The 12566-nt window shown below is 50.5% G+C and overlaps 1 protein-coding gene across 2 annotated transcripts in view; it reads left to right on the top strand.

The window, feature by feature from the left end:
* The window catches only part of DNAJA3 (DnaJ heat shock protein family (Hsp40) member A3), a 31520-nt gene extending 21178 nt beyond the window's left edge, over window positions 1-10342 (top strand). The window contains exons 10-12 of one of the 2 annotated variants that reach the window (XM_060648331.3): window positions 1442-1539; window positions 8348-8464; window positions 9118-10342. In XM_060648331.3, the coding sequence (XP_060504314.1) occupies window positions 1442-1539; window positions 8348-8451 (202 nt within the window). In that variant the 3' untranslated portion in view covers window positions 8452-8464; window positions 9118-10342. The remainder of the gene's footprint in view (window positions 1-1441; window positions 1540-8347; window positions 8465-9117) is intronic. The other variant, XM_060648332.3, reaches the window with a different exon arrangement.
* Window positions 10343-12566: the final 2224 nt, after the last annotated feature.

Here is a 12566-nt window from a genome sequence, read left to right as displayed (position 1 = left end):
GGACCCGGTTTTGAGGGCTTTTTACCTGCCAGGCCTTATGCCGAGCCAGACCGCCCGGCCCGTTGTGGGTCCGCTGCCGTAAGCACTGAGGCTTGTGCCAGTTATTTCTACCTTACAGTCAGATGTGTCCTGCCCAGGTTCTCCATCTGCAAAGTGGGCATAATAAGGCCACCCTCATTAGTTGCTGGAAAACTGAATAATACATAAGGAACAGTTAGCAATAGCTGCTGTTGTTGGTTTTATCATTACTGCTCTCAGGGCACTGGGGGTCTCGTGGGAGACACGAATCTGTAACTGGATCATAGCACATGACGTCTCCGTTCTTTGGGAGAAAGGTTTGAGTCGAGTGCTGTGGCATCCAGGATAGGCATGGCTCACCCTATTGGGGAGGGTGAGCGAAATTTCTGGCACTACTTTTTTTTTTTTTTTTTTTTTTTAAATTTTTTTTTTTATTTGACGTTTATTTATTTTTGAGACATAGAGAGACAGAGCATGAACGGGGGAGGGTCAGAGAGAGAGGAAGACACAGAATCTGAAACAGGCTCCAGGCTCCGAGCTGTCAGCACAGAGCCCGACGCGGGGCTCAAACTCACGGACTGTGAGATCATGACCTGAGCCAAAGTCGGTCGCCCAACCAACTGAGCCACCCAGGCGCCCCTGGCACTACTTTTTTTTTAATTAAAAGTTTTTTTTTATTTTGAGAGAGAGAGAGAGAGAGAGAGAATGAGCAGGGGATTGGCAGAGAGAAGGGGACAGAGGATCTGAAGTGGGCTTGCGCAGACAACAGAGAGCCCAACGTGGGGCTCGAACCCATGAACCATGAGATTATGACCTGAACGGAAGTCACACGCTTAATCTACTGAACCACCTAGGTGCCCCCTGGTGCTCCTTTTAATTAGTTAACTTTCTACATACGACACTTATAAGAGCCCCTCCCCCCTAAACTTAAGGTATTTTAGGAGATTTTTTTTTTTTTTTAATCACGGTGCTTGGGTAGCTCAGTCGGTTAACCATCCAACTCTTGATTTTGAGTCACGTCATGATCTCACAGTTCATGAGATCAAGGTCCTCGTCGGGGCTCTCTCTTTCCCTCTCTCTATGTCCTTTTGTACATGCATGCACATGTGTGCTCTCTCTCAAACTAAATAAACAAAGAATTAAACATTTTTATTATCAAAGTATAATCGACTTACAGTGAGTTATATTAGTTTCAGGTGTACAACATAAAGATTCAACAGTTTGATATGTTATGCAGTGCTCACCATGATCAGTGTAATTCAGGTTTTCTTTATTGAAGCTTTGAGGGGGTGGCTCTTAGGTTCGGGGTGTGTGCCTCTGCCTTATTGTGTCCCCACATTTTCCACATGCTTACGTGGAAACCGGCCCAGCCCATCATTTAAAGGGCTGCCCAGAGGAAACACTCAATTTGTTTGCTCCACAGGAGACTCACAAGCCGGCAGCAGAGCCTGATCCTGAGCTACGCCGAGGATGAGACCGACGTGGAGGGGACGGTGAATGGTGTCACCAATACAAGCACGGGTAAGGTGGCAACACGTGGAAGGCCTCTCAGTCCTTGGAGGGTGCATGGTTCAGAAACACGTTGGGGTCTGCCCTTGCGGGGAGCATGACAGAGGGGCGCTGGGAGCCAGGAACAGCCTCCTGCCGGCCACTCTAACTTGCCCTGTGTGTGCAGAGGTCAGAGAGTGTCAGCTCGCCTCCTGCCGGAGGGCAGCCATGTGTCTGCGAGAGCTGTTCTGAGTTCTATCCGTGGTTCTGCCGCTCGCCCTGTGACCTTGGGCACATCCCCACATGAGATTCCTTGTAACAGCTTAAGGAGGAGACAGATGGGAAGACTTTATGCAATCCTGACCCAGAACGCCTCCCCAAGATTTCAGAGTGTCTTGTAAGTGACAGCTACCAAAGCCGTAAAAAAGCCAGTCGACTGAGCGCAAACCTGCCTGTGCACAGCACGTCTAACTTTGAGTTCGTCCGGCAGCGAACAAATGCTACGTTTACCCCGAGCTCGGATGTCAGGCTGTATCTATAGAGTGTTTTTAAATACTAGCTATTTGATACCAAAATGCTGGCAGGCACAGGCTGTGGTGATGGCCGCCTCTGCTGCAGCGCCTCTTCCCGTGGGAGGTGGGGGCCCTGCGGAGGAGATGCTGGTCCTCCGTTGGTGGGGACTCGGCCCGGGATGGGGCGAGCTGCGTGGTGAACTGGCCTCAGATGCACAGGTGTTCCCCCCTTACATCATTCTGCTTGTGTGGGTCCTGGATGCCCCTCCCTTGTCCTCAGAGCCTGAACGGTACTAGGGAGTGTGTGGTCACTCAGAGCAGGTGATGGCATCCAGGGGTGGGTTTCCAGGAAGGGAGGGCTGGTCTTGGAGCCTAGGGCTGGAGGTCCCAGCAGCAACTGCCTTTGCGTGGACTTGCTGGGCTTCTGTGGAGTCCAGGGGGCCAGGTCGTCTGTGACAAAGCAGCCACCACAAGGCCTGTCGGGAGCCTGACCAAACATGGAAAGGTTTGGTACCTGGATTTCTTACACTCTTGTTACAGCCCTTGTACTGAAAAGTGGAAATAGCCGTTCCACGTAATTGTAGTTGTGCTTCCTGAATTGCAAATGTTCCCAGTCACCTGGCAGGGGAGATTTTCCTCCTCTCCCAACCACAGGAGAACTTGAGGTCGGCCCTGTGAGTCGTGACGTGGGCCTTGTTCACTCGATTAGAACATTGGTGTTTTGGTTAAACTCTTTTCTGGTAGTTTAACTTGAGAGTTGATCATACAGTCAGCTTATGAGTATCCTTTGAACCCTCGTGACTTCTGTGGTTCCTTGTCCTCATAGCTAGTTCCCCGCCCTCATTCAGCCTGGATTTATTGGGAACCTCTGGTGTGCCAGACACTTTGTCACTTCTTCCTTTTAAATTTTTATTGACATAATTTTGTTGAGCATAGTTTAACTTTGATGCATGAATTGAGCTCATTTCTGAAAAGTTGTTGTAAAGTGACATAGTACGCCAAATTATTTTTTCCCTACTCACTTTCATTGTCATTTCAGAGCTGTGTTCTCGTGGGAAATTTGGCTCCCAGATGTAATTTTTTTTTAATGTTTATTTATGAGAGAGAGAGAGAGAGAGAGAGAGAGGCCGAGTGTAGGTGGGGGAGGAGCAGAGAGAGGAGGAGACACAGAATCTGAAGCAGGCTCTAGGCTTTAAGCTGTCAGCACAGAGCCCAACTCACAAACTGCAAGATCTCGAACTCACAAACTGCAAGATCATGACCTGAGCCGAAGTTAGACGCTTAACCCACTGAGCCACCCAGGGGCCCTGGACATAATTTTTTAAATAGCATTTAAGAATCTTAGAATTGGCTTCAAAGAATGCTGCCCAGACATGGTTAAATTTCATTATACTGTGAAGACAGTTATTTTTGCAATCTGCATGTGAAAATACGACAGTACTTATAATTCTCATTTCCTGACGACCTCACTAACAGTGGGTCATATTTATTTAAGTAGAGTCTGAATCTCTTATTTCAAACATTTAACAAAACCTAAACTGAAGTTATGTTAGAAACAGTTATGTTCAGGGGCACCTGGGTGGCTCAGTCGGTTAAGCGGCCGACTTTGGCTCAGGTCATGATCTCGCAGTCCGTGAGTTCGAGCCCCGCGTCAGGCTCTGTGCTGACAGCTCGGAGCCTGGAGCCTGTTTCACATTCTTTGTCTCCCTCTCTCTCTGACCCTCCCCCGTTCATGCTCTGTCTCTCTCTGTCTCAAAAATAAATAAACGTTAAAAAATTTTTTTTTTAAATAAAAAGAAAAGAAACAGTTATGTTCAGGTATCATTGCTTCGTGGAATAAAGTGTTACTCAGATCACTTTTTTTTTTTTTTTTTTTTGAGACAGAGACAGACCATGAGCAGGGGAGGGGCAGACAGAGAGGGAGACAGCAGGCTCCAGGCTCTGAGCTGTCAGCACAGAGCCCGATATGGGGCTCGAACTCACGGACCATGAGATCACGACCTGAGCCGAAGTCAGACGCTCACCGACTGAGCCACCCAGGAGCCCCTCAGATCACTTTTTTAGTAGCCTCCAAATACACGTGAGTCAGGGAGCCCTCAGAACCTGACAGGAGCTGTCAGGTACAAACTGATTTCTGGGCGTCTATACTTTCATTAGGGAAAAGGGCACCTGAAGGGCATTTGGAGTAGATATAATTACATAGGAAACCGACCCAAAAGGTTTGGGGGATTTAATATCCCTTGCCTATTTTTGGTCCCTAGTACAGCTGGTGAAAACCTTAACAGCTGACCCTTGCTTCTTCCCCATTCTGTGAATCAGAAAGTCCAGAAAGACACCGTGCACTCAGGGACTCTTAGTACTCAGGGCTGAGCATAGAAGACACAGGGAGTCGGCAAAGTCTATTATTGCGAGACTGAGTTAGAGACAGTGTGGCTCAGGGTTTGTGCTTCTGGGTCCTCGTTAACTCTTGGTGACAGTACACATACATTTACCTGGAGTTGTAGAAAGCAGTTCCAGAGCTCACTGTCTGGGAATCCCACCTGCCGTTTCTCCTCTCCGACAGAGTTGGCAGCGTTGACCTTCACACAGGGTGCTGGCAGGAGGAAGATGAAGGAAAAGACAAAATTTTAGTAGAACGAGAGGTACTTTGCTGGCTCAGCCTGTGTGTGTAGTCGGCTCAGGGAGTCAGGCTGTGTGTATAGACCTGCACCTCCACCTGCAGGGCGGCCCCGGTCCCCAGAAGTCAGGTCCTGGAGTCCTCTCGGTCTCTGTTTCTTCAAACATACGTTCCTTTAGCATTTGTTACGTGCTAAGAGATGACACAGAGAGAGACAGAGTCCGTGCCGTCATCCAGCTTATAGATAACGGGAGAAGACAGCAAGCACTGAGCCCCAGATACGTGCTGAACCCTTCTCTTTTTAAAAAAAAATTTTTTTTTTAACGTTTATTTATTTTTGAGACAGAGAGAGACAGAGCATGAACAGGGGAGGGGCAGAGAGAGAGGGAGACACAGAACCGGAAGCAGGCTCCAGGCTCTGAGCCATCAGCCCAGAGCCCGATGCGGGGCTCGAACTCACAGACCGCAAGATCGTGACCTGAACTGAAGTCGGTGCTTAACCGACTGAGCCACCCAGGCGCCCCTGTACCCTTCTCTTTTTTTTTTTTTTTTTTTTAAACATTTTTATTTATTTTTGAGACAGAGAGAGACAGAGCATGAACGGGGGGAGGGCCAGAGAGAGAGGGAGACACAGAATCGGAAGCAGGCTCCAGGCTCTGAGCTGCCAGCACAGAGCCTGATGCGGGGCTCGAACTCACGGACTGTGAGATCGTGACCCGAGTGAAGTCGGACGCTCAACCGACTGAGCCACCCAGGCGCCCCGAACCCTTCTCTTAAGAGAAGCTTGTGCCGATGGAAAAAACATTTTGGCCCATATTCCTGGGATGATTGTTACTCTTCCCCTGGGATCACAGTATAAACAGCTATCAGGCAGCTCTAACTTGGAATCCCTGCCTAATAAGTTGGCGTGTTTCTTCTTTGAACCCCCAACACTTTCCATGGCGCCTGGCACAGGAAATGTTGATTGAGTTTATTTGAATTCATTTTTCTCATGTCGCTGGGAGATACTCTGAGAGATGGGAGTACAAGCTCTTCCCCAGGAGAGAAGAGGCCTGTGGCCTCAGGCTGGACCTCTGTGTTGGCTGAGCAGCCCCTCTGGGTGTGGTCACCTTCTGAAGGTGTAGACTAGAAATGGTCATATAGTGCCCATTCAGCTGGAGTGGGCATTTCCTCTTTATTCTAAAGGCACAAGTGACATGCTGGCTGTATTTAAAGAAGCTTTAGAAGCACAGTGCCTTTGTTTGTATCCTGTCCTGAGACCAGAAGGCATCTGAATGTCCGCGACATCCGTAAGGACACATCTCTCCTCCTGTCCTAGGTTAGAAAAACAGTGTGTATATAGACTTTGTCATCTACGTGTGTAGTTTATTCCTGACATTTGGTTCAGAATTTTAAATTTAGTGCTTATAGCCTTTGATGTCCCTGCCAGTAAACCTTATTCCTGAAGGAGTCCTTTTATCCAAATTTAACATAGAGATAAGACCGGAGTTCCTGGTGGTAGAGGGTGATCTGGCATGTTTGCATTTTGTTGTTTTATTTTTGTTGTTGTGAATCATTAACCTGTTAACTGGTTGCTTATTCTGGGGCCTTTGGCCACTGTGGCTCACATACCTGTAGCCATGGGGGCATCACCGTTTCCCACCTTCTGAATGATGAGGACAGCAGAGTTGCGGGGAGGAGGGTGACGGCAGTCTGAGTTTCTGTGCCCTGTTGTGACTCGTAGTTAACAGCTTGGCAACGGACGAGGCAAGGCCCCACTCTGCCCTTACCATCTGTAAAGGCTTGGGCAAATTACTTCAGCTCTCCAGGCCTCAGCTTTACCATCTGTAAGTTGGAAATGATAGCAGCCTGTATTTCATAGGGTTCTTACGTGATTAAATGAGATCACGTAGGTAAAGCATTTGACACAGTACATGGCACACATTAAAAGCTCCATCAGCTAGAACTCATAGTGACCCATGCGCACGCACAAAGGTCTGCCATTCCCAGAGCAAGGGCACGATAAAATCAGTCCGTACTCTCCTCTCCTGTGTCCAGGGAGGCCCAGGAGTGATGGGAAATTTCTGGTTTGCAGGTTGCTTTGTGTGAGGAGGCTCTTTGTTACTTAAGCCATCACGTCAGCACGGGGGATGTGAGGGACTAAGGGAAGGCACAGATGGCCTTGCAACCTGTGGCGGTGGGCACCTCTCACGGGGATCTGCTCTGGTGACTCTGCAGTGCCCGGGGTCCTCTGCTGGGGAACCCTGGGAGTCGGGGATCACTCAGCCACCTTGACTTTGGTGATAGCTCACACCTTGGTTAGCACATCCTTGTTTGGGGCTATTGCTCTCTCTGAAGACGTTTCTGAGCTCTGAGAGCATGCCAGGTCCACGAGACTGCCCAGGGTGCTGTACCCAGGGGCAACTCCACCCATCCCTGCTTGGAGCCTGGTGCCCAGATCTTTGGGCCTCTTACTGATGAAGGCATCTTTTTTTTTTTTTAATGAAAAAAAAAATGTTTATTTATTTTTGAGAGAGAGTGCAAGGGGGAGAGGAGCAGAGAGAGAAGGAGACACACAATCCCAAGCAGGTTCTAGGCTCTGAGCTGTCAGCACAGAGCCCGATGTGGGGCTTGAATCCACGAACCGTGAGATCATGACTTGAGCTGAAGTTGGACACTTAACTGACTGAGCAACCCAGGCGCCCCTCACTAATGATGGCATTTTAGACTGAGATCTTGGGAACCGTGATCCTTTTTTACTGCGCTATGCATCGTACTTGGCATATACAACCTAGCATGTTAGAAACACGCCCTGTGCTGAGTACAGGAGCTCATGGCAGAAGCTTGTCCTGCCTGCCTAGTGGTTGGCAGTTCTTGAAAAGGACAGATTTTTGCAGCAGAGTTGATCTCCATAATCTCAGCTTGGGCCCTGAAAAAACGGCCAAGTAGCTTCCCTGTTTCTAGGGCATGTAGGGTCACATGCCCTTGACGGGGAGTTTGCCCAGGGACGCATAGGGTGCCCAGCTGCTGTTGTTACAGGGAAGAAGTGCACGTGTCGTGGGATTCCACAAGGCAGCGAGTCCCTTCCCTGGGTGTCCCAGAGACCCCAGGTGCACACGTATGGAGTGTGGAAGCTGGTCATTTGGTCTTGGTATGTGTTCTTCACCTGCTTGGAGTCAGTGACTTGGTTGTTAGAAGCTTGGGCTCTGGCCCTCGCTGCTTGTGTTTGAACTCCATTCTCCCCACCACCTACCGGCTCTGAGACCTTGGGCAAACTATCTAATATAACTCTCTCTGTGCTTTCGTGGTTTCTGTTGTTGTTGTTTTGTTTTTTAATGTGTGAAATTTGTGTGTAAAGGATTGAGTGAGCTACTGTGGGATCTGTGTGGCCTGACCTGGAAGGCATGTGGCACTTGGCGGTTGTTACAGTTGTTCAGGTGGAGTTAGCTGGTCACTGTCCTTCTCTCTGTCTTGTTTCCCTGTTGTGGGTCAGTGACTCGAGAAGCAGTTGGGATACACTAAATAAAGCACTGAGAGGCCCTTCTGCTTCAGTCATCTAACAGGCGAGGCCACGCTGGCTGACCTGGGAGCCACCCCCTCCCCTCTCAGGGTGGTGCTTGGTGGCTTCTTGAGTGGCAAGCCCCTGGGTGGCCAGTGTGGGTAGGCGGGGCGAGGGATGGGACTCCTGGAGGTGGCTCCCTTGACCCCAGTTCTTTCTGCTGTTTGTGCCCAGGTGGCAGGACCATGGATAGCTCCGCAGGAGGCAAGGCTAGGCCTGAGGCTGGGGAGGACAAGGAGGGATTCCTTTCCAAACTTAAGAAAATGTTTACCTCCTGATATCCCAGGCGAGGTAGGAAAACCCCAAGGTTTCTTCCCCCTTTGTTTCCCTCTATGAACTAACCCTGTTTTCCTTCACCTTAACCAATATCATACCCCCGTCTCCCTGCTCCCAGGCTCGGAAGGGTTGCCAGTGTAAGTGTGGCGTATCTGGCTCCACTCAGAGCCAGGCCTCCCGGCCCGTGGAGAGGCCTGCATCAGGGCAGGGTGGTGGCGTTGGCCGGCGGTGCTGGGCGGAACCAGACTGCAGCGGCCGGCCTTCTGCCATGTCCACTTCTGGAGAGGTTGCGCGGGGGGGGTGCCTCACAGTCCTCCTTCCACCAGCTTCCAGGGGGGCCGCGTCCCACAGTGGTGGGAACCAGGCTGCCCACAGTCACAGAGGGCGAGTCACAGCAGAGCCAGGCCTAGAACTCAGACCCCCCCCCCCCCAACCTCCTGCGGAGTCATGTTCCCTGCCTGGGAGCCGCAGGGCCGTGTAAACCTCAGGGGGCTGCCACGAGTCGTGTTCGCTCACTGTGGTGTCTTGGGACTCACTCTTCTCTTGTTCTGGTCCCTGGTGGCTGGGACTCCTCGTGCAGCTCCTTCCCAGGGATGATAGAAGCTCACCCGCAGGGCGCCTTCTTCCTGCAGTGCTAGTGAACCGTGACCATTTGTGTCTTGGCTCAGGAAAACGGTCCACTGGGAACTAGGCCGGGAGCAGCAGCCCCTCCGTGTGGCCAGGGCCCTGGAAGGATTCCGGAACAGCAACACTGCGCCCTTGCCTGCAGAGGCCCTGGACCACCTTGGCGACAGCAAAACCATGTGACAATACACCTCTCCACGGACTAGTCCTAGGGGACAGCCCCTGGGCAGTAGGGCGTGGCACCCATAAGGGATGGTGGAAGTTTCCTGTCCATGGGTAGGTGACTTGGCCTCTTCTAGCTCAGGCAGAGTAAAACAACTGGACATTTCTTGCAGAGCTAAAACTCTAATTTGGAATCAAAAGTGGTGGAGATATTAGTTAAAGAATTAAAGGCCATGCTTACAGCTTAAAAATGAAGCCTTAAGCTGCACTGAGTCATGAAGTGATTAATTTCCCTCTCAGCAAACCTCCGGGAGCTTCTGGAATGAGTCTTTTCTGCCAGATTGTCTTTTTGAGGAACCTGGAGCTTGCACGTCCCACAGTGTCCTCCACCCCTCAGCCAGGACACCCTGTGCTCTTGTCGGAGTTTATGTCCCAAAGATCCCAAACAGCTGGAACGTAGGCTCCTTGGGGCCTGGGGACGCACATACCAAGGGGGTCCCCAAAGATGTCATTCCTGACCATATGGGCCGAGATCTTTATCAGGACGGATAGTCCTTCCTTCCACCCTGTGTGGGGTGGCTTCTCGTCCCTGACTGTTGAGTTCTGTTGTCCTGCGGCAGGTGTTAAGGGGGACTCTTGCCCTTCTGCTCAACCCCAGCTGGTCACAGCTACAGCCCAGGGCCGACTAACAGCCTGTCACCCCAGAGGCCTGCCCCTCTGCCTGCCAGTGGCTTGGTTCTCACCACTCACATTGCTGACATCGGTTTTTAGAAGTGTGTGTAAACTATTCAGTGCTGAGAACTGCTGTCGTCTCTATAAATGTTTGTTCAGAAAAGGAAAGCACAGTCTGAGAGGTTGAAGGTTTCACCATCCAGCCAGAGCAAAACACACTGTCCCCAGTCTCAGCTTGTAGGGTGTGCGGGCTCCACATGCTTCCAGATCCTCCCACTGGTAAGACAGGCTAATGGAGAAGGCTTACAAATAGTTTCCTTTTTGTTTTCCTTCATAATTTACAAAATAAAGCATCTATTACTGTGATCTAAGAATGTAAAATGATTCTGTATCCATGTAAATAAGATTACTGCAAAAAGTTATTTAAAGCCTAAATTGTGGTCATATTCTTCTTTGAAAGAGTTCAAATTGCTTTTCACAGGGGGCTCAGCAGTGGGGTTGCTGATGTTCGTCTACACATGGGGGCCATCCCGCATCACCTCTGGCCTTCCTGGGGCTGCCCCCATCCACTGAGTCACTCCAGCCCAAGAGCACACGCACCATGATGGCCACATGGTGCTCTGACAAATGCTGACCCTCCAAGATCCCAGTGCGGGGGGGCTTTCCATGAGACTATGCTTATTTGATTGAATGTTCTGGAATTCTCGGCGTGTAACTTTCTTTGGGGGCCACGAGAAGATGTGCAGTGTTGGCCTACTTGGGGCCCTGCATGTCACTGTCTTCCTCACTAGATTTTTTTTTTTCTCCTCCATTATTTTCAGAGGAATGTTGTTGTTTTTTTTTGCATTGAAGTTTTTGCTGATTGTAGTTTAACTGGTTTGGGCTCCCAGCAGAGGCTGTCCCACAGAAGCCCTGATGGCTGCACAGCTGCAGTGACCCTGAGCACATAGCTCAGACCCATCCCAGGGTTCCAGGCTGTGCACATGAGGTGTGAGAGCACTTGCTGGGCCGGGTGAAGACGTTGGGGAAGACCTTGTGGGCACAAAGAGGCTGCACGGTGACTTCGTGCCAGCATCAGATGCTTCTCCCTTCACCAGAATGGGCCCGGCACGGTCCTAGATCCCAGGTCCAGCGGTGGGACCTGGGCAGTGCCTCATGACAGCTTAAGTTTTCTTCCTGGAGAAGTCCAGCTAAATCCCATTCATGTCCTGTCTTTTGAAAGGACAAGTCTGGAGGGAGACTTTGAAAGAGAAAGGTGGTTTTCTTGCTGGCCAGACACCATCCCTGCTGCACCAGGCCGTCCTTCCCCTGCTGGCCGGAAGGGGGCAGTGCAACACCTGCCCAATCAAGTCCCACTCAAGACTCAGATTGGGCTTCTTCCCACAGGAGGGTCTCGAGGCGTTTGTCTCCAGACTTTGCAGCCTCTGAGTTGGGGCTGGAACGTGAGACGAGGCCCTCAAAAATATAAAAAAGTAACTCCGCCCCTGAGCCTTTGGGGATTGAGAGGAGTGGAAAGGTGGGTAGGGAGGATGGGGGAAGGCACGGTCACGTGTGGGTGATGAAGACCTGGGCGCCGGACCTTGGCTCTATCACACCGGCAGGTCTCTGCTCTGATCTGTTTCTGACCTGGGCCTCTGGGTTTAGGTGGACTTGAAGTCCTCCTTCCTTGTCATGAAGACCCCCCCTCAAAGACGAGAATCCTCTCCAGTCCCACAAGCTTCTTGGCTACCGTGTGTCCAAGGATGGCCCTGCCCTCACTCTGCTCTCCTCCCACCCTGGGGCCTGTCCCCGAATTAAGTGAACACTCGCACCTCTTGCAGAAGGAGTGTTTTAGCACTGGGAAACCCGCACTTTGTATCTTGTAATTATTTATCTATAGAAAGATTTTTAAGTAATCTCTACACCCAACATGGGGCTCGAACCCACACCCTGAGATCAGGAGTCGCTCACTCTACTGACTGAGCCAGCTAGGCGCCCCAGATCTTTTAACCAAAAGTTGTATTTATTTGGCATGATCCTCATGAAGGGTCACAGATGAGCCAGCCGGCAACTTTACATAAAGCGAGTGGGCCCTGACGTGCTTCCCAGTTGTGCAGAACCCAGGAGGCGGTGGGGGTGATGGACACTGGCTGCCCTGTCTCAAGGGGGTGGCTGTTCGGCTCCACCCGAGGGGGCCATGTGGGAATTCAGACCCTGTGCTACCAGATCGTCTGGTGCTCTGCAAGAGAAGCTGGGCATCCAGATTCTTCTGTGGAGATTTTAGTTACCTCATTTTTGGGGTTACCTATATTGTACAATTCACCCATTAAAGCATACAGTTTGGTGGATTTTAAGTCCAACGTTGTGCCTCCATCACCACAGTCCATTTTATTTTTTTATTAAGAATTTTTTAGTGTTTATTATTTTTGAGAGAGAGAGGGTGAGTGGGGGGGGGGGGGGGGGTTGCAGAGAGAAAGATACACACACACAGAATCCAAAGCAGGCTCCAGGCTCTGAGCTGTCAGCACAGAGCCTGAAGCAGGGCTCAAATCCAGGAGTTGCGAGATCATGACCTGAGCTGAAGTTGGGTACTTAACCAACTGAGCCACGCAGATGCCCCAGTTAATATTTTTTTAAATGGGTTTCTTATAGACATTTAATTGGATCTTGTTGTGTTTGT

This window comes from Panthera onca, chromosome E3, assembly GCF_046562875.1.
Source record: "Panthera onca isolate mPanOnc1 chromosome E3, mPanOnc1 haplotype 2, whole genome shotgun sequence".
Lineage (NCBI taxonomy): Eukaryota > Metazoa > Chordata > Mammalia > Carnivora > Felidae > Panthera > Panthera onca.
The sequence above is the reverse complement of the archived record's forward strand: the minus strand, read 5'-3'. Positions and strand labels throughout refer to the sequence as shown.